This window comes from Taeniopygia guttata, chromosome 1 (assembly GCF_048771995.1).
Source record: "Taeniopygia guttata chromosome 1, bTaeGut7.mat, whole genome shotgun sequence".
Taxonomy (NCBI): Eukaryota; Metazoa; Chordata; class Aves; order Passeriformes; family Estrildidae; genus Taeniopygia; species Taeniopygia guttata.
Window position 1 is genome coordinate 19497905 of NC_133024.1, and position 26425 is coordinate 19524329.

At 41.2% G+C, this 26425-nt stretch overlaps 3 protein-coding genes across 25 annotated transcripts in view; 2 read left to right on the forward strand and 1 right to left on the reverse strand.

Annotated features, from left to right (window-relative positions):
• SYNJ1 (synaptojanin 1) overlaps positions 1–12971 on the forward strand; it is a 50047-nt gene extending 37076 nt beyond the window's left edge. For 6 of the 20 annotated variants that reach the window (XM_030264771.4, XM_030264787.4, XM_030264794.4 and 3 more), the window contains 6 exons: positions 2648–2695; positions 4229–4267; positions 4360–4400; positions 6554–6662; positions 7568–7779; positions 10866–12971. In XM_030264771.4, coding sequence (XP_030120631.2) covers positions 2648–2695; positions 4229–4267; positions 4360–4400; positions 6554–6662; positions 7568–7779; positions 10866–11717 — 1301 coding nt within the window. In that variant the 3' untranslated portion in view covers positions 11718–12971. Of the gene's footprint in view, positions 1–2647; positions 2696–4228; positions 4268–4359; positions 4401–6553; positions 6663–7567; positions 7780–9376; positions 9401–10865 lie in introns of all 20 variants that reach the window. The other 14 variants (XM_072924593.1, XM_030264823.4, XM_072924588.1 and 11 more) reach the window with 6 other exon arrangements.
• Positions 12972–13124: 153 nt separating this feature from the next.
• On the forward strand, positions 13125–20831 carry CFAP298 (cilia and flagella associated protein 298). Of its 2 annotated transcripts, NM_001245430.2 has the most exon segments (7): positions 14062–14379; positions 15450–15617; positions 16759–16826; positions 18330–18488; positions 18813–18944; positions 20249–20344; positions 20433–20692. In NM_001245430.2, coding segments are annotated over 7 exon segments (873 nt in total). In that variant the 5' UTR covers positions 14062–14240; the 3' UTR covers positions 20544–20692.
• A 4326-nt stretch (positions 20832–25157) lies between these two features.
• Positions 25158–26425, reverse strand: part of EVA1C (eva-1 homolog C) — a 37574-nt gene continuing 36306 nt past the window's right edge. For all 3 annotated transcript variants that reach the window (XM_072924661.1, XM_030264898.4, XM_012569998.5), the window contains one exon: positions 25158–25692. In XM_072924661.1, coding sequence (XP_072780762.1) covers positions 25292–25692 — 401 coding nt within the window. In that variant the 3' untranslated portion in view covers positions 25158–25291. The remainder of the gene's footprint in view (positions 25693–26425) is intronic.

The following is a 26425-nucleotide window of genomic DNA, read 5'->3' on the forward strand; positions in this document are numbered from 1 at the left end:
AGGGTGAGAATTGCTAGTGGCACTTCCAGGCCACTAGCTGCCCCTCAGTTGGTAGGAAAGTGGGATTTTTGACAAAATGCTTTGAAAGTTTTGAGTAATCTCAGAACATACATAAACTATTTTAAATAGTCTGTAACTATCAGCTAACTTTGGTGTCAGGCAAAAATGTACTTGGCTCTTAGATACTGGTGAGATAAGGAAGTTTTTATGCCCAGCATGTAATATTTCAGATGAGTTAAAACGCAGAAGCTTTAGGAAGCAGTTGATAGACCACATTCAACATAGGTTAGATGTAATTCATTGTTCTTCAGTCCTGTGTAGTTTTCTGTGCACTGACACTATCCTGTTTGCCTAGTTTGTCTCAATTGTGCAAAGACTAGTCAGTTGTCTTCTTTTATCATCTTTCCCAGCATAGCTTTCCATAGAGTTGTAACTTGCATAAAACTTGCTTTTTATGCAAACATTTGAGCCTGTAGTATATTTTTTCATGTATTATTCCAACCAAAAGATCTTCACTTTTTTCTGCTCTCCATTTTCTACTCATGGTGTACATGTGTAAGCATAAAGACTGCTTTTCAGGAGCATCTGAGCTCAGCTCCAAGCAAGTTAGCACAGGGTTGGAACCAAAATAAATGTACTTATGGGTTAGTTTTGTGGGGAAAGGGCACTTGTTTCTCTTCCCTAGGAGGAAGGCTCTTAAAGCTCTGTGGAAATATCCCTGTATAGTGTGTAAGTGGATCAAACTTTGGGTTTAGACTTCCATAGTACATACAAAGGGACATTAATCATGTCTTTAAAATGTTGTGCCTTTTAAATGTTACTTTTTTCCTCACACATTTTGACCTTTTTTCCCGCCAGTGCTTCAGTCCCTTCAATCCCATGGCACTTTTTCTAATGGCTCAGTATGCTTTGAAGATGAGAGAAGAATTTGGGCATCTAAGTGTTTTAGTTTGGTCAAATTTTATATCAGAATTCAGGTGAACAAGGCTCTGCACTCATTGCAGGTCTTTACAAAGTGTAGACCTTTTGTATGCTAATACAAAAAAAATTTCACTGAGGACTCTATAAGCCCCAGTTGTTTATAGTTAAAAATTAAAATGTTGTACTCTGTTTACCCAATATTTTTTAATACATTACAGATTAAATTTTCAGAGAACATTAAAAACTGTAAATGCTTCTAATTGTCAATTTAAGTTAATAAACAATACTTGTGGGGATTTTTCCTTTAACAATAGTAGTCAGAGTTTTCCTGATTGGTGCAGCCAAGGCTTTTATCATTGGTTTAAACTGTTTTTCATTGCCCCTAAGATGAAAATATTCCCATGCTGCCCTTTGAGATAGCATTATCACAGCAGGATAATTTTGCTTTCTCACTATTGAAGAGTATTATGAGTAAGTGAAATCTCAGGTATTTACCCTCTGTGTTTCTCTCCCTTGTAGTGAACGTTTGTTAACTTTCCAAATCCTCATGCCTGAAGATCTTGCTCCCCCTGTCTGGTGCCCTGACGTAGGAACGTGTGCCTGTGTCTCCCTTCTGCGGGAAGGAGCTGGCTTTAGTCCTCCTCCTGCATAAAACAAGAGCAATGGAATGTTGTCAGGCAGTGCCCTACTCCTGTGCAGCTTCACTGCTTCTCCTCTCACAGAGTCATTCTCAGTCAGAAGCTTGTGATGGAAATTGGCAGAGCCTGGGTCTCAGCTAGAACAGATACTACATGCTAGGGTTTAGCATCTTTGGAACAGATGTTCAGCCAAAGCAGAGATCTAACATCTCTGGAGACAGTCCCATTTCAGCCTCATGTGCAGCCTTTACTCTGCCGACCCTGTGACAGAACTCACAGACCACAGAGAGCGCCTGGGCAGATCTCACATGTGGGCACATGGTGAGAAAGCACAGGAGGCTGTGTCATAGCTAAGGGATGCCTTCAGTATTTCCATCACATCTCTGTCCTGTCGTGTTTTTGCCATGCAGTTTTAGGAACCCAGTACATGCTTGATGATATTGCAGAAATCAAGTAATTCAGCATGGTTATGCATGATTGAAAATCTTCTTTCTTTCAATCTGAACTATTAAACCAGTTGGTACAGCTGTCCCAAGTGCACAGTGGTGTATAGAGGCAACTTAGTAATACAGTTCTTCAGGATACAATACATTATATGAAGTGGGAAGTATTGCTTTCATCACATTTCTTACTCAGATGTACCAGAAACAGACTACTCAGTGTTCTGAATGACAGGGATCAGGCTTATTGTTGCAGGGTGTAAGTGCTGTGCTCATTTATTCCCCAGTGTTTGAGCACAGGTCTGTGCTCTGCTCATGAGAGTTTCAAGAACAGCATGTCAGATCACACTGGATAACCAAACGTTTGTGAAGAGTGAACATTTTGAAGGAATTAAATTCACTTTCAACTGTAATGTAAAATTAAAATAGTAGATGATATTAAACATGAATGTACTTGATGATTTGTAATTCACACCAGTCTGGTTCTCCATGCTGCTACAAACAGTTATTTCCTACAGGTGACTGTAATCTATCTAGACCAGAGTTGAATTGTGTAAAGCTGCCTTGGGCCAATGTTCTTTCTGGTTTTCTTTCTCAATCTGCTGCTTTTCTCATGCTATGTACAGCTTCTCTTCTTTCTCTGAAAAGGTCTTGGAGCTCCTCCCAGTCCTGGGGTAGCTAGGAGAGAAGTAGAAGGTAACATAACAATTTTTGTATTCTAGAAATGGATTTCTAATTTAACATCTGAGTAATATTACTGCTCTTGTGATACTAAGGGTGATTTCATTAACATGTTTATCATGTAGGATCTTTCTTCTTTTACTTAGCATAGCTTTCACCCAGCCAGGTTGCTTCCTGGTTTTCAGTGGTGGTGGGAATTGTTACAGAAGGCATTTATGAAAAGCTAAGTGAAAACTTAGAGAGCTCTAATCAAGAATGCTTTTAAGGCTGACCCTCAGAGGAAGCTGTAGCTGGCTGGTCATCAGACTGACCATTATACCTGTAACTAAATCGGGAATCTAGGGAGCCTGACTTTTCATAAAGGACTATGTATGTTCATATATTCTGGGGAGAGAAACTTCCATTTAAACAATTTGGTCTATAATTTAATATTTTGCTTCTTTCTAAAGAACACAGTGTAGGTATTTTGGTTCTGATAGCCAGCTGTGTGTAACACACAGTTAGGAGGAGCATTTTTCTTGCACCATTCTGGTTGGAGTACATGGGATTACTGCTGGATGGGTCCTGCTTTAGTCATGCCAGCAAAGTCATGGGCTTGGGTCCCTTCCTTGTCTCTCAGGAATGTGTCCTTCACAGCAAATAGCAATACAAGTCCTAGCAGAGTCACTGTCAGGGTTTCCTCCTGTATGCTACTATTAATTTTGGCTGCATTGCTGATTCATTTTTCTAAATTGGTAAAATCACTCTATGCATAGAGTATTTGAGTTTAGGAGGCACCTTTGGTGGTTATCCACACCAGCTTCCTGCTGCAAGGAGAGTAAATTGGCACCAGGTTGCTCAGAGTGGGAGCTGCTTCACTGAGAGCATACCCAGAAACCCATTCTGACTGGCTCCAGGGCAGTCTGATAGCTGGAAGTGATTTGATAAACCGTGTGATGCACCGCAGAGTTCCCTCCACTTATTGTGACTGACATGGTGACTTCGCCTTCCTGGGAAATAAGCAGCAGAAACTCAAGCCAGAATCCTAAACCTCCCTGCCTGTTAGAAATTGTGTACTTGTCTGAACTAGAGGTATTTTTTTCATCTCTTGCACTACCCAGTTTGAATGTTGCATCTACAGGTTGCCATCAGCATGGCCGTGGTGAAGCTGGTGCTCTAACACATGTATCCCATAAACACAGAGAGTGGGGTCAGGAACTTTTACATCAGCTCTCTTTGTTTTAACCACTGCTGGTAGAACATCTACAGAATATAGCACAAAACAAAACAGCTTCCAACACTGTTGAGAACAAGGTACAAGTGGGTGTCTTTAGCTTGCAACAAATAGGATGTGATTTAAATAATCTGTAATAAAATGTTCAAATTACTTCATGTGTGCTGTGGGATAGGAGTGTGTTAGTGACAGCTGGTGGATATGTAATAAATTTTGAAAAAATCACTGGGGTCTCCTTGCTTCCATTCTCAGAAGTAGTAATGTAACATCGCCATCTACTACCCATTTGTGGCTTATCTGACACAGATAATCTATTTCTTTTCCATGCTTCAAAGTACAAAAAAGCCCTGGAACACAAAGAAAAGATAACATAGGTAATACATACATGCTTTGTACTAATTATAATATAGACAGAAGTTGATTTTGAAATAAATGCTAAGTCAGAAATCTCTAATATCTGTTACAGTTCGTAACCAGCCTCCACATTCAGCGGGTACAACCAGACCGGTAGGTATTGTTTTAAGATAATTTTCCTGCTAAGTGTCTGCTCTTTATTACATCAAGGTTTCTGTTAGTCATAATAGATGTAAGAAATCTACATAGTTGACGGGCCAGTTTACAGTTTTGTGAGTCAATTATCTCAACAATTTTTGTCTGTTGACTAAAAATACTAGGGGATGGAGGGTGGGGGAAACCACCATATATGTTCAGATTGGATATGACTTGATTGTTTTGCACTCTGCTCCCAAATACACATTTTACATCTTCTTTCAAATAACTGCAAAGTTACTCTTTTTATTATATGTCCTTACCTATCTGGTGTGATAAAATGCATTGTCTTCTGTACTGGAACATAAATTGTGACAGCAGTTAAAGCAGTTAATTGCTTACCGAGCATTAATGGATTACATATGCAATTGACATCTTATGATTACTTAATATGTTATGGAGTTTTGTACCTTTTAAAGACTAATTTTCATAAGGGTCTTCATGTAAAAATGAAACATTCAACTTTTCAGCAAATATTAGTACTGTGTTTCATTCCTTTATTTGTGGAACTGAACTGAATGAAGGATTTATGGGCATTCAAATGCTTCACTCCACACAGGAAATCAAGAGATGAACTATATCCCCCTAGTTTTTTCTTAACAGTAGCAAGTAAAGGAGCCTTATGTGAAGGAAGAGGAAAGTGTTTTAATAGCTACAGGTCGTCTTAAAGAATTACTGCGTAATGGCATTGTCTGTTGATTATTCTTTGACTTTGCAGCATATTCTGCTATTGGAACTGCTGAAAACTGCTGTTGAAAGTCTCCATTGAAATATATTTTACCAATTCATTTTTCTCAAAGAGACTGATTGTCACAGTGAACAATTAATGATCTTAGCTCTTTTTTAAAAATCTTCTGGAAATGTAAAATGGCCTCTTCTAAAATTTGGGTAAAGAAAAACTGGTATATATAGGAAAGAATGTATTCATTTTTCACTGTGTGCTTGCCTTTGTCTTGGGTGATTTTTTGATTTCATTTCAAGTATTTCAGGACCAGGGACAATAGCTACAGTGCATGCTGCTTCCCACTGAGTGATCCTGAGAGCTGGTTTACACTTTCTTTTTTTTCTACTCCCTTTTGATATATTTATATTTTTTAAAAATACATTTTGGTGTATAATCAAATCATCCTCCTGCCTACTATCAGAATATTCAAAGAAATAACAAAATGCATCTTGGCAATCTCAGATCCGATTGGGGATTCAGAAATTGAGACAGGAATTTATGGGGTCAGGTGGCTGAAAGAGTTCAGAACATTGGTAAATGGACCCAGCCAAGCATAAGGAATCCCATGATATACAAAGCCAGGGACGTACCTAGTAAAACTAAGATCAAGAATTATACTATTTTTTGTAGTGATGAGGTTTCTTTGCTTGTTTCTAATTAATTTTTGAGTACAGTTGTGCCATGGAGTTTGCTCTGAAAACCATTTCTAGAATGTCCTCTGGTACACACCATTTTGCAGGAAACAAATCTTACAAACTTGTCTCACAATCCTTCTTGTCTCAGAGTCCTTTTCCCCCGATATCTGTAATTTTTATCCCAGGGCCTTTTATTCAGCTTTCACTGTGTTGTTTGTAATTTACTCTGCTTCAGCTGTAATCTGGAATAGCTTCCTGTGTGTCTTTAAATACTGATGTAGACTTTTGAATTTGCATTCCCAGCATATTAACTTCTGTTCCATCAACTTCAGGAAGACTTCAGCCTTCAGATGGCACAGAATGTGTGTTTCATTAATATTATTTGTTGAGAAACAGGAGACCTCCAAATAAAGTAGTTGCTCTTGTTGGTTTTGTTGCTTACAGTTCGTGGACTTAGGTAAATTATCTTATTAATACTAGCAAAACAATAACTGTTTATAGCATTGTTGCCAAGGTAAATATTTAGATGAAGTTGAAAAGCATTGTGAAAACCCTTTGATTTGAATCGAACCATCATCATGCTTTGAAAATATATTCTTTGTTCTTGCATGTGCATAAAAAATCAGTTGAGCAGCTGTTACCAAAGAATTTATTTTTCACAGAATCCTGGTTATTCCGAATCATTTAGCAGTAGATGACTGCAGATCCAAAGTTGAACTAAAATACTTCCTTTTTACCAACTTTCCTGTCAGACTATTCCTCCTCGAGCTGGAGTTATCAGTGCCCCACAAAGCCATGTCCGTCCTTCGGGGGCAAGACCAGCACCTGAGACTCAGACCAAGCCAACTGAGCCACCAAGGGGTAAGTTTCCCTTACAAGTTAAACATAAATGTCACTATTCAGTCAAGCATACCATGGTATGAGTGCTTTTTTTTCAACAGATGTCTCCACTTTTCACTAGGAATTAAGATTCTTGGATCTAATTTCATTTGGCAGTTTGTGTTAAGCATCTACAAGTATTGCGTTTTTAGGTGCTAATCGCAAGATCACATGAGCTCTTGACCCATAGATTTAATGGTATCAGATAAACTGTGCAAAGATTGCAGTGTTTGGTCTGAGCACGCTGGTGTGTCCCATTCTGGCTATTGATCACCAGAACTCTATGCATTGGTACTTCTGTAATCATGAGGTTTGGAATAGCATTCATGTCTGACTCTCAAAGCAACTTCCTAAATGTACCGTTTAAAAAATCCCTTTATCTTTGTACGTATAATATACATTTTATAATAGTGACTTCCAAAATACTTGTCAATATAACGGAAGTACATTTTGGAGTGACATGGTTTGTGTTTTGTGTAAAATCATAGTATGGTTTGTGTTGGAAGGGACCTTGGAGATCATTTCATTCCAAGCCCTGCCTATGGGTAAGGCCACCTTCCACCAGGCCCCATCCAGCCTGGCCTTGGACACTTCCAGGGATTCAGAGGCAGGCACAGCTTCTCTGGGAATCCTGTGCCAGGGCCTTCCCACCCTCACAGGAAAGAATTCCTGATATCCCATCTAACCCTGCCCTCTGTCAGCTTAAACTTAAGTAACAATTTTTAATGGAGATCTGCTGAGTTTTGGTGATTTCCATCCCATTGCCATGAACACCTGCTGTTCTTACAGCCCCTTCTCTGTAGTTCTCTCTGGTGCTTCCCCATCCTGCCATCCCTAAGATTTGTTACAATTCTTTACCATCAAAATCATGGCAAATGTACTTCCAGGCTCACCAATGCTTCCTGAACCACTGAAGCCTCAGGCTGCTGGACCTGCTCAGCCCAGCACTCCTGTGCTAAGGATGCAGGAGCCCCTGATCCCTGTGGCATCTCATCCATCTCAGGCAAGTGCCCCGGAAAGCCTGGAGCCCCCCCAGCCACCACCTCGTAGCCGCTCATCTCACAGTTTGCCTTCTGAACCTGCTCCCTCCCAGCAGCAAGTAAGTAAAAAAACCCTCTAGGTACCTTCTTTCACTATGTAAATTAACACAGCTTGTACTGGATGATGCAGGCTTTTGAGGAACCCTTAAAGCAAGCACAGAAACAAAAATAAGGGTCCAAAGATTGGATTCAATGGTCACGGGGCTCTAGGGGAATAATAATTGCTTTTGTATTGTCCATGAATAACTAACATCTTAAATACTAAACATTGAATTTAGCATTTTTTATAATGTCTTTACAATTAATGGACAGCTCAGTCTTAAAATCTGTTGCCATTTGGCAGCTTTGTATGGAAAGCCACTCAATGTAAGAAATTAGATTTGATAATGATACATGCATGACAATCTGTATAGTAAGTAGCTAGCACAGGTTTTAAATAGTTATTGCATGATGTGGTGCTTTATGTTGGTGATCATTCATTGAAGGGAGATGATATTGGTAAATAAGTTAATAGGTTAAATCAATATATTAATAAATACTTAAGAGAAATAGAATTCTCCTCATTTCCCAGTGTCAGTTAAAATACAGAAACCTATCCACGTAATTTGGAATTTTCATACAGTAACATTAACATTCTGTTCTCTGGGATCTTTCAGACTGTTATGATAAAAAAATACCAACCATTTCTAGGAAAAGCCACAGTTCCTTACTACTGTTTAAAAATGCAGAAGCAGGTTTTCGGTGCTGCTCAGTTTTTTTTCTTATGCCTGTATCTGAAGCCCTTTTTTGCTACAATAGTTAATACCTATTTTGTACCACAGTGAAACAGACAAATTCAGTCTTCAGTGAGCTGATTTTTGAATTCAAACTGAAAAAATCTTGAAATGCTTTTCCTTTCTTTCTCCTGAATGGCTTTCTTTGCCTGTGAACTGCCTTTCATTTTGGAAACTTAGACCAAAAAGTACAGTTTTCTGAGGAACGGTCTTTAAAGAAGTACAAGGTCTTTTGAGATGTAGTGTATTCTAAGCCCATCCTTCTATGCAAATCTTGATTATGATATTGAAGAAACTAAATTTGTTCTTATAAAAATAATTGTTCACACAGTACAGTGTGAATATTCAGGACTCTATGCAATCCATACATTGAAAAAGAGACTTAGTTATTGTAAATAGATCTTCCTTATTGTAAAGAAGGGAGATTCCTAGAGTTCCACAGAATGAGAGGTGTTATGGTTTTTTTCAGCTTGCAAAACTATTACTGTAGATGAGGGAATACCGACATAGTTCCCAGAATGAGAGCTTATGGGGCTTTTCATGTTAATAGATGACTAGAATTAGACCATCCATGCTCAGATTCTTATAATTTGTCTCCAAAAAGTAGCACAATCAGCTGCACAATGAGTATCTGTATGGAAATATCATTAGAATGGACTTGAGTTGTCTTTTTTATGACTCTTAATGGTCGCGCTTACAGTAGAAGACAACAGAAATTGAAAATTTAGTGTAGTGTGTAGTAAATACTTGTGGTTTGTATTCACAGCTCAAAAAAAACAACTTTGTGAAAACTTCTGAAAAATATTTTTAACAGGAGGTTGCTTTGTTACTTGGATTTTCTTCCTAATTGTCTTTCCTCTGATATCTGTTTCTCTTTCACAAGCAGGAGCAACCATCAGGGTAACAGGTATCTAACTATTTACCAATCTTGTATGTGGTCTCCATATTTTTGAGCAGAAGAGATGTATGAATGTTGTTTTCATACATCTGCAGTTCCATTCCTGTTAAAAACCACCTGTCTGCATTCATGGATTGACTGTCATATCATAATTTGCTTTTTCCTTTCATAGTGCATTTTAAAATTAGACTGATTTTATTAGGCCCAGAGCAACTATTTTGCAGCATCATCTTTTTATGAAACAATTGGGCCCTCATCTATATTGCTTAGTCACTGGTGTGCCACCTGCTCTCAGTCTGTTTGGGGAAAAAAAGATCAGTGTTGCCAGTAAATGTTCTCTTTGATGCAAATAAATCCTGATGCTATTGCACTGACAAATTATTTTTCAAAATAAACACCACATACCACATTTCTCAAGGAATAGAGAACTTACTGTGACCCAAAGTAAAACAAACCGTTACAATTTTAAAAACATTTGGTTCCAGAATTACTCTAAGCAAGTTTTTACTTAGAATAAGGAGCAATTTGGATTCATAGTTTCTTTGGGATCTTGTACTTTCAAATGACCACAGGATTTAACCAGCTGTTGCCAGGCTGCATTTAATTTCTATTCCTTCTACAGTTCAATTTTTCACATTTTTTCCTAAGTTACTGAATGCCTTTGTTTTAATATTATTCTGCAAGAAACTTCAACTATAGACAGTCAATTCAATTGGTATATTAAATTTATCTGTTAAAATCATAAAATATTTTTGTGACATTTGAACTCTTAGAAGCGGTTTTAACTTAAGCTTAACTCATTTGACAAGGGGAAGCTCCAAACTCTGTTCTGTCTGTGTGCATACTGAACAAAGTAGATATTCCACCTTTCTGCACAGCTTGTACAAGGTAAAAAATACCTTGCACTGTTATTTGAAGCAGTGTATAAAACCAGAAACAGTCTTCTCCAAAGATAACTTGTTATTTTAATTATGAAATGGTGATTGTCCCTTTTCATGACAGGAAGTACTGGAGATGCTTACAGATGCTTGTCTGCATAGAAATGTCTGACTGCATATACTAATAACACTAATGTTTTCTTTCATTGTGGTGCTTTAATGCTGCTTGTAACATCAGTACCACAAACTCCCAAACAGTGTAACCTGGAGCTTTTCATTTCACAGTTGTGCGGGGCTATCCCTTGCTTAGAATACAGTCGTATTTCCCAAACATTTTCTTATCCAAAGTTCATTTAGTGTTTTTTGCTGGGACTGGGATCTGCAGGAAGTAGGTTCCAGCAGCATTAACCACCAAGAAGGGGGGAGTGGTGTTTAACAACTTACAGGCTTTTCTTTAGACAGGGGGTTCAGGCTGTTGTTTCCATTCTAGTTGAAACAAAACTGGGTTGAAGTTTCAGCTGAGAAGTGAGAAGGAGAGCAGTGGGAAAAACTTGGGACCAGCTGCATGATTCCTGAGCATGTTGTTCTCTTTGCAGCTGAATCCCAACGGGACATACGGCACTAACCCTGAACCCCAGCTCAGCAGTGACCCTTTTGAAGACCTGTCATTTCAGCTGCTCGTGTCCAAGTTGCAGACATCTGTCCGAACATCACCCGCTCCAACCTTAAACCAAAAGGAGTTGATACAGTTGCCTTCAGCAAGGCAAAGAAATGCGGATAATTCGAATACTGTCAATTGCATGCCAGCAATGCCTCCTGTTCCAACCTATCACTCATCCCAGGAACATCAGCACAGCTCTCCAAATCCATTTATTACTGGGCTGAATTGCTCAAATCCATTCACTGAAAGAACTCCTAATGCTGGGAACCCATTTAGGACAGAAACACGGGGGTCCAGGATAACCTCACAAGTACTGGTAGGACCTGCTGCTTCCCAGCCATTCCCTCCTCTGCCCCCACCCAGCTGTAAAACAAGCAAGCCTCTATTTCCTGTGGATGCAGCTGAAAATACATTTTGCTCGCGAAGTAGATCTCTCAAGGAAGAAAACGTACAGCTCAAAGGGTGGGTGACGTTTGATACGGATGAGAACTTTAACACGAAGCTAAAGCCATCTGCCAGTGTTTTCCCGGAGCCGAGCTGGTTAAAATCCAAATCAGCTAGATGCCCAGGTTTGCTGGGAGCTGAACAAAAGACTTTCCTTTGTTTAGACTTTCACTTTGACAGTGACTGGAATAAAAGTTCTACTGATTGCTTCTGTACAATGCCAGCAAGAAAGCCACCTGCACCCCCTGTGCCATCCAGAGCAACCAGCAACAGGTCCCCTGCAGATCCCTTTCCCTGCCCAGCGCCCAAGGTGTCACCAACTCATGATTTTACAGAAAGATAGATGGTCAGAGATACAGAAGGTTATATTTGTTGCTACATTTATCCAGTAGAATAATTAGGCATTTGAGATTATTCTGTATGCAATAATTGTTAAATGCACTGAAACGTAACTCTGCTCATAAACAGCCACTTCAACTTGTGTAGAAATTTTGAATGTGTATATATGGTAGAGCACAAAAATGGTCTGAAATTTATTAAAATCTCGATGTAATAGTATTTGAATAGACAAAAAGAGAAGAAGGGTGAGCTACTGTCTCACTAAAATCTATCAATCCTGGACACAGATTTTGCTTAGGGAGCTCTTTCATTTCTGTTCTCCTTTGTGGAATTTCACAAGAAGAGGCTTCCTGCTGGTAGCCTCCCCCCTCCCTTTTGACTGTTTTGTTAGTTGATATTTATAAGTATTTACCAAAGAGCTGCCAAAGTTTATGGAGATTTGAATGTTGACAAGTATTGTTTAGAAGCTGTTTAATTTATAACAGAGGCTATGGGCATTTGTAAGGCTTATATTTGAATTCAAGGCACAACAAAAATAGTTTACTTTCAAAATAGAAACAAAACTTTGCATATTAATACATTCAATTAATCTCCTGTGTCAGTATATTTCAGTTACTAAATCCTATTGTGACATACACTCACTAGCACTAATTCAGAATAATTGTTCCATATCATCCATTTATTCATTACTATTTTAACTATACTACTTTTTTTTTCCACAAATTGGAAATAGTTGATACAGCAGGCTTTTCCTCAACCTCTGGAAAAAAGTCCCCTTGGCTTTTGAGATACAAAGCAGTATTTACCAGTTTCAGACCATGCAGTCTGCCAGCCAGAGGGTGAAACAACACAGTTGGATTATATTTAGAGTAGTGAAATATCCCAGGGCAGCACGCTTTTTAAATCATCAGATGCTCTCACAACATGCTCCATGAAATAATCCACTATTCCTTCGGACAGCCCCTAGTTAGCCACGAGCTGCAGCCGCCTAGAGGAGTGATAGTGAGTTTTCTATTGCGCTTTTTTCTGTTCAAGTCATTCAAGTTGTACATTTGGACAGCAGTGGTACTACTTGTGCTTCAGTGTGTGTTACCTCTTTTTACGCTGTTGCTGCAAACATCTGTGTGGTTGATGTTTTGGTATATTCTTACATTAGCAAACCAAATTCAGGGGGTAACTTTTGCTAGTGGGAGTCACATGATAAGTATGTTGTTGAATATTTAATTGCAGTGATTAAAAACTATCTGTCTGAACTGTACCTGGTGTGCGGCTCCTCTGCACTTCACAGGACTGTGGGGACCACAGGGAATGCTCCAAAATTTCAAGGTCCATATATATGTATATATGTGAGCTGTAGTAAGGCCCTGCCATGTGTTGACAGGAGCAATGAGCAACAGCAGAGGTTCTGAAAACACAGAGGATGCAGGCGAGACCCACTCCTCACGTGTCCCTGGACTCTCCATGTTCCCTGTCCCGGTGCTCCCGCTCACCTGCCCATGGTTGTATCTCCCCGGGACATCCAGGTATGTCTGAAATATTCCCACTGGATGGTCATTCTCTCTCTGTGCCCCCGTGTTACCAATCCTCCTAAATCGTCAGGATAAATAAAACCCTCTACAACCATCTTTTTAGTGTCAGTTAGGCATTCATTTATTCTTGGCTAGGGGCTGTGTGGCTGACAAAACTCCATCCTCCACACAGATACCGATACACAAATTTTTCACTTATTTATACATTTTTAGGAAACAAAGACATTAACATTCATCGGTTCTAGATTACATCATTACCTTTAATTATTAGTATACTGACATTTATTGGTTATTGATTTCTCACTTCTTACGCTAATTAGTCCATATTTCTAGTCTTGTTAAATCTTTCCCTTTAGTAGGGAATTTCCAGTGCATATACTGAATTTTTATCTGGTATTTTCTGCATAGTGTCTTTTTGATCCATAAATTTTCCATTCTACATGTCCAACCACCCCAGTCCCTCTTTCTCTTCCGGGCTTTGTTTATTGGACATATCAGAGTTAGTTTATCAAAACTGAATGTTTCAGGACTTTTCTCAAGCTATCCCCACAGAAGTAGCTTGTAACAACTTTGCTAAATACTGGCTGAGAATAATTTAAGAATAGTCCACTGTTTATCACTAATAGACATATAGGCGATGATTAATTCGAACAATCAATTTAAAAGGTGATTAAACTCCTTACCTGCAATTAGTAAGACGTTCTGTGGTTTCCGACACCGGGCAGGGCGCGCGGGCCCTTTAAGCGGCTCCGTGCTTTCGCGGGTGCCCGGAAGTGGAAGCGGTGGCGGCACCGGCGGAGGCGCCGTTGCAGCGGGACCGGAGCGTCCCGGCCGGCTCCCGAAGGATCCCGGTGCTACCGGTGGGGGCGGCAGCAGCCCCCCACCCCACGCTCCCAGGGCCTCCCGAAGCGGCGGGCGCGGCCAGTGCCCGCGTTCCCTCCCTGCCGTCGGTATCCAGGGATTCGGCTCCGTTGCTGAGGGGCCGCCCCGGCCCGGCCATGGTGCGGCTGCACGTCAAACGCGGCGGTGAGAGCCAGTTTCTGCTGGAGGCGCCGGGCAGCGCCCGCCTGGCCGAGCTGACGGCGCTCGCCGCCCGCATCCACAATGGGCGGCTGAAGGTGCAGCGCCTGTGCTCAGGTACCGCTCGGCTCCCGCCGACCGCCCGGGCAGCGGGAACGCGCCGCCTCCGCTCTTCACGGGGTCGTGTGCGAATTCCCGCCTTTGGTGTTTAGTGAGGGCACCGCAAAGCGCTGGAAACTCTCCGGCTGCGTGTGCCGGTGGTGGCTGCTTAAATCAGGGAATCGCGGAATGGTCTGGTTTGGGAGGGACCTCATTGCTTTCGAAGTCCCACCCCCTGCCGTGGGCAGGGACGCCTTCCGCTAGACGAGGTTGCTCCAAGCCCTGTCCAACCTGTCCTTCGACACTTCCAGAGTTCTAGGATCAGCCACAGCATCTCTAGGCAACCTGTGCCAGGGGCCTCAGCACCCTCACAGGGAAGCATTTCCCCTCAGTGTCCCATCTAACCCTGCCCTGTGGCAGTTGGAAGACGTTCTCCCTTGTCCTGTTACTCTAGGCCCTTTCCAAAGTCCTCCTTCTGTGGAGGGCACTGTGAAGTGCTCCCTCGGGAGCAGCAGTGCCCCAACGTGTGTGTGAGGTTATACTGGCCACCACCAGCATCTCCTGCCATGCAATGACGTCAGTGACATGTCTGAATTAGTGCCGAGTTCACTTCTGAGGCTGCTTTAAAAAATATGTCCTGTCCTACCGTGGGGCGGTCAGAGCAGAGATTCCTGTCAGGTAAGCCTGACCTGAGGGTGCAGCCCACCCACACCTGCTGTGCAACAGCCACAGTGTTTGTGGGGTGACTGAGGCCATACTGACACTGCTCTGAAATTTAAAAAATCTGACCAGGGAAATACCAAAAGGAAAAGGTTTATGGCCACTAAGTACCATGCGGTTTGTATTCCTGCACGTGTAATTTATTACATTGTTTTATGGCTATGTAAGATGTATAAATTTCAACATAATTACACCATCCGTATCTATATATGTGTTTTTATATCCCTTATTGTTTATTCCCTATGTTTACCTGCTTATAAACGAAAAGCTAGGGGCAACTTTTGGCTGCATGTACGTCATGTGAAAAGCTTTTGTAAATGGACTATAGTAACAGAGACTTTTAATCTTGTTCTCTAAACACTCTGAAGAGATGGAGGAATTGGCAGAGCATGGTATTTCCTTACCTTACAATATGCAAGGACTGACAGATGAGCAGATTGAAGAGCTGAAGTTAAAGGATGAGTGGGCAGAGAAGTGTGTCCCAAGTGGTGGAAGCATCTTCAGGAAGGATGAAATGGGCCGAAGAAATGGATTTGGTAAGTCTTATGTTCTATGCTTGTTTCTTTCTCTTCAGACACAGCCAATCCAAGGAGCAACAAATCCCTAGTTCTGGAATGAGGTAGTCAAACTATAAGTTCCACACACAGGAATTCTGTCTTGGGTTAGAATCTGGGGTAATGATGATTAACAAGCCTAAAGAGCAGTATTTATCTTCAGCACACAAACAATCACCAGGAGCAAGTTTGACTGTTCCAGTTTAGTTTACTCACCCTGTTTGTAAATGTACACTTGAGAACTGGGTTTCCCTGGGGACTCCAAGATACATTAACAGGTTATTTTTCTAATATTTCTCGTTTTTTCTCATTGACTCAGATTCAGATTCACAGAGCGTGTTTTTGTAAGTGGGAGGACAGCCTTCTGATATTGACAAAGTTAGAAAATTGAACAGTGTGTATATGTAAGCCAAACCAAGTGCCATCAAATGATGCACCCAAGTGGGACATAAGCTGGGAATGAGTGTCCTTTAGCTGGATTTTTGTTTTTGAGGACAGGCTTTTTATATCAACTGAAATAGATAACTGTGATAAGAAATGTACAGTGTATTTGTCAAACTGTCTTTGTTGTTAGATTGAGATTTCAATTAGAAAAGACAAGTCAGAAAGCTGCAAGCTGTTATGCCCAGTTAAAGTATGTCTGCCAGTACATCCCACAATAGTCCATTAGGGAAGGAGACTTGGTTTGTTGTGGAGGGTGTGGGATTATGGTTGTTGCTTTCTGCTGAGGACCTTTGTCCCAAATGAAGTTCCAGATCATAGAATCATGGAATCACAGAATAGTTTGGGTTGGAAAGGATGTTAAAGCTCATGCACTTCCACTCCCCTGCCATGGGCAAGGACACCTTCCACTGGACCACATTGCTCCAAGCCCCGTCCAGCCTTGCCTGGAACACTTCCAGGGATGGGGCAAATACCAGTCACATTTGAGATGGGAAAAGTAAGTTTGTCCCATGAAAAATACTGCTTATTTCTTAAGTTAGTAAGAAATACAGGAATGTATTATATAACTCCTGCTTTAAGATATAATACTGTTTCATTGCTCACAGTGGAGTCTGGTCAGGATATGTACTTGGTTTCTTTACAGTAAGCATAGACTAAGAAATATGTTTCTTACTTTTAGCTCCAAATAAAAAAATGCAGCAAGTTATAAAGAAGACAATAGAAGAAGCCAAGGCATTAATCTCTAAAGTAAGTTTCCTCAAGTAATGTGTGAGGGCTTTCCTAATAAGTGCTGTGGAGTTGGACTTCTTAAATAAAATCAGACTTTTTTTTGGTTTAAGGGCTGAGAGTTCTTGGGAAATGCCATGAAGTGATGTGAATAGTCCAATAAAACCTGACATTTTAGTTAATGTTTCTCTTTAAGGTTTTTGGCAAGTTGTTCAACAGGTTAAGGAATCAGATACTAAACTCCAAGGGAATGCTGGCAGCCGAGTGAGCAATGTGGAATGATTAAATCACATTTAGTTTTATCCTTGCAGTTTGCTATTGATGTGGTTTTTGGGTGAATCCTTGTCGTGCTTTCTGGTGAAAAATTAACTGCATTCTGTGCTATTCTTGGAGTTAATTAAGTAATTTGTATTTTATGTGTAATTGATTGAAAAATGTGTTCTAATCTCTTAGATTATCACAGAATCACAGATGGTTTTGTTTGGAAGGGACCTTAAAGTTCATCCAGTCCCACCCCACTGCTATGGGCAGGGATACCTTCCACTAGACCCAGCCTGGTCTTGAACACTTCCAGGGATGAGGCAGGGGTTAGGCCTTGGTTTGACAAGCACTTGCACTCATGCTCAGGCCTGCTGATGTGTGTGTTCAAAGACAAGCACAAGGTTTGCCCTGATGGAACGGTGCTCTCAGGCATTCAGATTCACATTGTCAAATATGTAGGTGCTCTGTGTTGTGTTTCAGCTTTTGTGTGACTTTGAAACACAAATTTAGTAATATTTATGAATGGAGTTAAGGATGGTTTGGAAAGTGGTTTGTTTGGTTTGCCACTTTATAATGACAAAAAAAAAGAAGAAAAATGCCCTTGTATTCGAGGTTGTACTGGCCAGTTAACCAGATCAAGAACGTCCACAAGGAGGCAACATTCCCTTACCTTAGTATTTAAGAAACTGTTAAATCTGCAGGGAAGACCTTTATTTCTTTTCTTCCAGATGTGTCATGTTTCTCCTTTATCCTTACAGTAGCGTTTGGAATGATCTCAAGTACTTGGTCTTACAGTTCTCTGCATGAGCTGTTCAGTTTGCCAAGCTTTACACTTCTGCTCGCATGTGCTCAATTTTTTTCTCAAGTTTTAAGCCCCTTCTCCATCCTTCAGTTGAATTTTGCTGGCTTGAATCATGTTCATGAATCACATGTGCTTGCAGCCAAAGCACTCCTGTCTGGTATTTGTGGCCGTATGTGTCCTGTTTTGAGACCTGTGTTCCACAGGCAGCTGTCTCCTGCACAGTTTAGTGAAGATCTCCCTTTTTTGTTCTCTCCCCCACCCCTTGTAAGCAGGCTAAACAGAGGGCCCGAAGGTGAGAGATGTACTCCCAAGTCAGTATTCCAGTAAGAAAATTTGCACTCCTAATATCTTTGTGCAGCCCGTTAGCTCTGCTCAGCTATCCCATCACTTAACCTTTGAATTGGCCGCAAAGCTGCCTTTCTGCAAGTTTGTATTGTCAACAATCCCTGTCTGTATTTCAGAAACAGGTTCAGGCCAATACGTACGTTAATATGGAGACGGTGAAAGATGCCTTGGAGCAGCTCCGAGGGGCTGTCATGATTGTGTATCCAATGGGATTGCCTCCACATGATCCAATTAGGATGGAGTTCGAAGATAAAGAAGACTTGTCGGGAACTCATGTATGCAGTAATGTATTCCCGTTATATGTAGTCCTGGGTTAAACATGGGATATGCTGTTCTTTGTCTTATCAGTGAAAGTTGTTTTCACCTCCCAGAGGGAGAATTTGTTTCCCAAGGTGTTTATATTAGATCAAGTTTGAATGCAATATAAATAAAAACAGCGTAGATGAGTATGAGGAGAAAGACATAGAAGTAGAGTGTAAAATTACACTTCATTTAGGAATTCCAGAAAGATTTTTTTTCCCTGAAAAAAAAACTAGTTTTGAAAAAAAAAAGCAAGAAACAACACCCTCCAACTCTTCACCTTGTTTATTTTGTCACAGGCTGGAACTGAAGTTATAAAAGAATCAGAAGCACAGTTGTGGTGGGCAGGAAAGCAGTTAGAAGAAACAAAGTTGCTCTCTGACTATGTAGGCAAAAATGAGAAAACAACCATCATTGTCAAGATCCAGAAAGTGAGTATTGCTAGGAGATTTCTCTACAAGTTCCATGCCCTTGGTTGTCTGTTCTCTGTGGAAGAGAACTATCCATAGGAGTATAAAATGGATTAGATTAGTTCCAGCTTGAGCATCTTAAAACTGTGTATCTATTTTAAGGTTTGAGTGGATTGTACTCTGAGTTTTTCTTCAGTAATTCCTTAGCCTATCAGTTACATACTGTAGTTGCTGTTTCTTGCTCCATACTATTTTTGTGAAGTACAGCAAAGGTATTTAAAGAATAGAGGAAACACAAACTGTGAAGTTTTATGGCAAATCTTGTCACCTGCAGTGGGTTCTGTGGTGCATCCCTGAGAGAGATAAGTCAGGTGATTTATGTGTTTGTCACTTAGAAGATCAAATTTGCTTTCTCTTTCCTCTCAGGGTCACTGGGAAGTGGTGTAGCATCTCAATAGCCACTGAAGTGTAGGCTCCCAGGAATGCTGTCTGTTTAATTAGTTGAAGGACTTACTCAAAGAGCAAGAGCAGTACAGGGGTTCCTCTCTGTCTAAACTGACTCAGGCTCTGTTTGTTCTCGAGAGCATCCACCATCTCCATGCAAGATGCTGTGTTTGCAGTTGCTGACAGCACGTGTTTTCTGCTTTTCCCATCATTTCTTCCAGGGGCACAGTTGCCTGGATAAGAAATTTCCTTTTATTTGTATTGGTTTGTAACTCCCTTACTTCTCTGCTTTACTGACTCCTATGCCATCTTGTGTCTGTATTAGTAGGGGAGCTAAAGATATGGGCCCATCCTGAGATATCTAGAGTGACCTTAAAACAGATTTATTATATATTTTAAAGTAGAAATTTATGTGAAATAGACTTAATCCTGTTTGCATCTTCCATTGATGTCCACAGAATTGACAGCATGATTCAGATACAGAGATGAAAAAAAAAGCTTACTTGAAAAATAACCCTCACTTCCCTGTGAGGGTGCTGAGCCCCTGGCACAGGTTGCCCAGAGAAGCTGTGGCTGCCCCGTCCCTGGAAGTGTCCAAGGCCAGCTTGGATGGGGCTTGGAGCAGCCTGGTCTAGTGGAAAGTGTCCCTACCGATGGCAGGGGATGGGAATTAAATGATCTTCAAGGTCCCTTCCAACTTAAACATTCTGTGATTTTATGAATGCAGCCACAGTTTCTCAGCATTTAGTTTCCTGTCCAGAGGGACCTTGTTAAATCTGAGCAATCCAGTTGTCTGAAGAAGGGTTTTGGATGTCTTTATGTAAGCAGCTTCTCCTTTGTATCACAAATGCCATCAGCAACATTTACAATTTCCCTTCCAGAAAGGACAAGGAGCTCCAGGTCGGGAGCCTGTGGTCAGCCATGAAGAGCAAAAAGAGATGATGCTGTACTACTACAGGAAGCAGGAGGAGCTGAAGGTAAGTGTTCCTTTGGTGCCCGAGAGCTGGGCTGCTCTGACAGAGCTCAGGCTGAGTTCCTCACTGCCTCCCCCCATCTCTGCCACAGAAACTGGAGGAAGAAGACGACGACTCGTTTCTAAATGCTGAGTGGGCAGACAACCATGCTCTGAAAAGGCAATTTCACGGTGTAAAAGACATCAAATGGGGTCCAAGGTGAAGCTCTGCAAACCCCTTCTTAAGCTGCTCAGTTGATGCTCTTGTTTGAAGCAAGGAGTTGTGTTGTGTGTGATAGATTCTTCTGACAGCAGCTGAAATTGTCACTTCTGTGACCTTAGGTGTTCAATAAATGTTCATATTTCTCTGTGACTGCAGCAGCACTTTCCTCTGCAAAGAAATGAACAAATTCTCTTGACATTTGGTATTTTATTAGAAACTTGTAATTTGGATATGGAAATGTCAATCTGTTTCATAGATAGGAGATGTAGTAAATATGCACTGGAATGTTTGGTGTTGTTCAGAGTGGTCTTTGTACTCTCTTCTCAATCTTGCATTACTATTAGATGGTGTGATCTGGAGAAGGTAATTTATTTTATAGGAAATCAGTTTCCCCTGACTAGTCCAGGGAGAATTAAGTTTTTTTATGCGCTTGTTCACATTTCAACATTGCTATTTCCAAACATTTTGAAATGAGTTAACCTCTTAATAATTATTTAAAGGAAGTGTTTTTATATAAACATTAGTAACATCTTTGTGGAATGCTTCATTTTTGTTCTTTGGTTTTAGTTTTCCATGCTGATATATAGAGGTTGACAGTAATTTGTGTATAAAAATAAGTATAATTTGCAGATAGACTGGGTAAACCCAAGTTTAATAGGACCAGATATTTTAGGAGGGAAGTAAAAAAATCATAATTTACTTTAGTATGCATGGTTGAAGAGACACCGATCAAGTTAAAAGTCAAATGTTTGCTGAACTCACAGCTTGAAGATTGGATGTGGAAAGGATAATGAATGCCATTCATGAACTGTTAATGGTGGTTTTACTTCAATCACTGATTTTTTTTTTACTTTCAGAGAAGTTTAGTGTCTGGTAGTTTTTCTTGAATCTCAACTTTACAGTAACATGACTTTTTGCAGAAAGAAAAATCAGCATTTCTGAGTTGAAAAACTTCAGATATTTTAAATTTAAATTATTTAGAATTATTTCACATGGCAAAAAAGCTTTTTGAAAAAACACTTTGTTCTTCCACTCCCTAAGAGGAAAATCAGTGTCCTGGAGCATATAATATTCTCATTTCATCTCTGAAAGCCAGGGAAAAGCAGGCATAGGAAATATTTAACAGAGATTCTGCGCCCCTTTGACTCCTGTTCTCTGCTGTAATTAGGGCTGGTTTTCTCTTTAGCTGAGCAAACTTTCCATAGCATTGATCCTTTTTGGAGTTCTCACAACAGTGTTTGTGGATCTGCTGGATTTATTTATTGTGGCTGAAATGGAATGAACTCACTGGAAAATGATTAAAGAGTACCAGAACCCAGGAAAGCCTATGGGTATTTAACTGTCCAAGAAGATTAATGAGATAGAAACACCACTCATAGGTTTGCAACTTTGCAAAAGCATTTTGTCTTTCTTGTAAACCACTTATTTTTGGAAGTTTGAGAGTAGTCGTGCTTTTCAAGGAGCAAATCCATTCTCTCTCAAAGGAGACAGTAGAACATTACTAAAATTTTTGTGGCCATATCACCATCCTGATGAATGGAAATGGTTTCCACACCCGATCTCGTTCCTTTTCTCCTTTTCATGGTTTTGCTTTCCCACATTACTCCATTCTGTGCCTCACCCAGGATTTGGAAGGATTTATTTATTGCTTCCTGCAACCTCACCCAGTGTTCCTGGTGACAAACTTGAGGCTAATTTCAAGGCAGGAGTGGGAAGTTCAAACAGCCACACCAGCACTGCATGTTGCCTTCCAGCAAGTTTAGATCTTGATGCTGGATCATATAATTTCCAGATGTGTGTCATGCCCACAGCTGTGTGTGGGGCACAAAGCAACTAGTCTGAACAACTTGCTAGCTCTCCTTTGCAGTACTTTCTCCTTAGGCTGCTCTTCTGAGAAATTGCAGGGATATTCCTGCTGAAACTCCATCCCACAGACAGCCCTGAGTGTCCTTCTCATAGCATTGCTGCTGCTGCCTCATGGCACCCTCCCTGTGGATACTTCAGCCTGGAGAGATTCCAGCTATGGCACTTCAGCTGCTGGTTTTGTAGGGCTGGGGACAGAGAAGTGCATACCTCATTAATTTTCTGTTTTCTCTACTGGATACTTTGAGTGTTGTTTAAGAAAGATCTAAATAATTCAATGTCTGTTTATCAGGTTTTTATATGTTTATCTTCATTCTGACTCTCAGACTGCTGTGAACAATGAATATTTGGAAGTGAGGTGAACCACTAATTGACACCTTTCCCCAGTTTCCCCAATTTCCCCAAGCTCCTTCCTCCCTTGGAAAGTTTATGCAAGAAGAATAAAATAGCAACTCAAATGCAGAACTATAAATAGTTCAGTCAAAGGGAAAGATCCTGAGTGAAACTTGACCTCCCAGCCTGTAGCAAAAGCTGCTTCCCCTGCCCTGCTGAGTAGCTCCTGGTGCTGGGGTTTGAACAGGGTCTATCACTATGTTTGAGGATCCATTTAAACAGGTATGCATTAGCACTGCACTTTTTTTTCCCCCTCAAAACACATTCCCAGTGTCTGTGAAATGCTCCATCTTGGGAAGCAGCCGCTTTTCTGGCACCTGCAGGAATTTTCTACTGCCTGCTGGTGAGTGGTGGCAGGCAGGGAGGAAAGTCAGGAGGGGATCAGGTCATCAGTTAAATAATTATTTCAATGTAAAATGTCTTTTTCCTCCAAGGTTGTAAAAGCAAGGAGGGGATTGGGAGTTGGGAAAAGCGAAACATTTTGCCCCAAGGAAAGGACTAACTTCTAAGCTGCAGACTGGTTTCTGCTATCTTCTGCCACTGCAGTTTTCTTACCAGGAGTGAAGACCCTGGTTTCAGCTGGGAATCCCAATGAGGGGTATCAGATGGATGTGTGGATGAAGTGAACGAAGTGGGGGAAGAACCTGTGTGCCCAGTGGCAGGAGCAAAGGCATTGGACACAAAGTGAAACGCAAGAGGGTCCCTCTGAACATCATGGAAAACTTTGGCTCTGTGGGGGTGGCCAAGCTCTGGCACAGGTTGCCCAGAAAGGTTGTGGAGTCCCATCTTTGGCTGGACCAGGTGTTCTCCAGGTGGCCGCCCCTAGGGCATGCTAACTTTACCTTGTCTTGAGTAAAGTGAAGTGAGAAGGAAAGGTGACTCCCAGCTTTTGTTAGGATGTGTGCTTATGGGCTGAAACCCCGCTGAAGCTTCCCAATAAAAAATGAGGGAAGAAAATGCACAAATTTTAGTGACTATAAACATTAACTGCCGGTCAGATAACATCCAGAAAAGATCAGCTGTCTTGTGGGTCCCAGGCTCTCCAGAAGGGGGTTTCACCAGGACTCAGAGTTTTGGGGAGCCCATGAGAGCAGGGGCCCCTGGAGCCCCTGCCCTCAGCACTGCAGGCCAGAGCCCAGCCTGCTCCAGTAAAAAGAAGTGGGTTAGTTTTTTTTCACTAGTATGGTTTGTCAGCAGGAGGAATTGTTGGGATGTAGATCAGTCCCTTTGTATCTGACTGGAAAATGGGTGGCACCTGCCCCATGAGTCAGGAGGAAGGAGCTAGATATGGCCCAGAGCCTCCCCAAAGGCAAACTTGCCTTCTTCCACCCTCAGGACCAAGGCATGAACGTCTCCAGACCTAAACCTATTAATCAATATTGTGCACAGCACAGGCTATGACGACTTCCTACTGAAAAGAGGAGAGCAGTAGACCAGCAGGATTGCAGCCAGGCTCTTGGGCTGTGCCCAGCCTCTCCTGCAGTTTTCCAGTGCTCTGGATGACCTCAACCGTCTGGATGACCTCAACCATCTCCTTAGCCTCTCTTCCGTCCTCTGATAGGATGCTAGCTGCTGGTGAGATTTTTCCAGTTGAGCACAGGATTGTGCCTTAGTCATCTGAGCAAGCTCCCTTCCTCCCTTTAAAGTTTTTCCAGGCTTAATTTGACTTTGTATCAGCAGGAAATGACAAGTCATGACACTGTTTTCTTTCCAAGTGTTTCATACTACGCTCTAACTGGGCACATGGCATCTAAGTGGGGAAGCACAGTGAACCCATGAAGTATTACCAGTAGGAAGTGACATTTTTCCTCCTTTTGTTCAGTAAATTCCCTGTGGGCTGCAGCAAAAATATTGGAGACATTTTTAAGACAGGAAGGTAGTTCTGGTTTCAGCTTAGATACATTACTGATTTAATTTTCTCTCCAACTGAAACCAAATCTGACTAGTTCAACAATTTTCAAGTGAAGATTGCGAATTGATAAAAAAACCTGAGAATATGACCTGCATTGTAGTGCTGGCTCGAACCCTGCTTTAGGATAAGAAAAATGAACCCAGTGTTTCCTTTAAGTAAAGTATTCTTAGTATGTGGCAACTTGAAGAGTCTTTTATGAAAGCAGTAGCCATTTTGAAGCATGTTCTTCGCAGATTTGCCAGCACAGGTAGCAGTAGGAGTGCAATCTTGGGCAGGTCTGTTCTGATGGTTGAATACGCCTGATTAAATATTTTCCACCTTTTAAAATATTCCTAAACATACATTTGGCAGTCACAGTGAAACTGTAAATTACAGCGAAAAGTAATCTGTACCATGAGTTAAAACTGTAGAGTGTTTTTCACAGAAGGACTTACAGTCAGTCAAGGATGTGAAGCCCTCTTTTTATTGTATATATTTCTTTTTATTTTACAAATAATTATATTCACTGATACAAATGTTCCTTCACAGAAGGTACATTTTTTTTTAAAAAAAGGGGTAGAGTGTCATCCAAAATAAGCCATTTATTGTTCATTAATATAAAATGTATTCATATTTCTAGGGGATGTCATATCTAAACCACTGTTCATCCAAATTTCCTGTATGATCTGCTCCCTGCGCTCAATCCTTTCAGCCAGTTCCGCTGCCTCTGCTGAGTTATAACCTGAGTAAGAAGGTCTGTAAAGTCTGTCTGTCTCATCCTGGGTGTTTGAAAGGGAGGAATCCTCCCCCTCCTCTTCCTCCTCCTCCTCATGTTCACTGCTCCTGTAGGCTCTGGTGCTCTCTGGCACCAGCTGATCCCTCTTTCTGTGCAGTTTCTGGATGTCACTAGGACACAACTTGCAGATCACAAAGGCACACAGTGTGACGATTAATCCCACACAAACGCTGGACACAAACAGGAGAGCGACTCTTTCAAGGTGATCTGCAGGCAAGAAAGCCAGGGCTTAATCACTGCACAAACTGCCAAGGCTGGTTACAAACCCTCAGCAGCCATTCCCACAGTGTTCCGCAGCCATAGGCACCCAAACCTCCTGACACTCACAGCCCAATCCTGACAGCTCTGCCTCTCCAAACTGCTGGGCAAAAGTCTATTCTGGTTATGACACTGTAAAGTAACAACATGACCCTGACCCTTTATGAGCAGTTCAGTGCTGTTGTCAACCAGCTACCAGAGCTCTGCACACCTTGTTTGGTCTTTCCAGCCATCCTGCCAAAACGGGCCTTGCCCTCACAAGCAGGGGACATGAGAAAAGTGACTCTGGGCTCTGCAGCATCTCCAGACCAGGCTGAGTAGGGAGCACTTAGTGTTGCTAAATCACACAACCTGCTTCATCTCTCAGCAGAGACAGCTGGGTTTGGGATGGTTTTTTGCTTTGTTTTGTTACTCCTTGATGATCCATGTATGTATGCAACCCAACATTGCCAAAGATGATGTCTCCAGTGCTCTCACAGGTCAGGGCCAGGTTTTCAAAACTATGGAATAACCAACAGTCCCCATTGAAAAAGAGAGTTTGAATCCTTCAAGGCAAGGGATATTCCCTAAATATCAATTATGCTGGGACTGTCTCATCCACAAGATTGTGATTATATTGTAATAATATCATTACCATAAACATGGAGTTACTTCTTGTAACTTTTGGAGTTGATATCTCCTT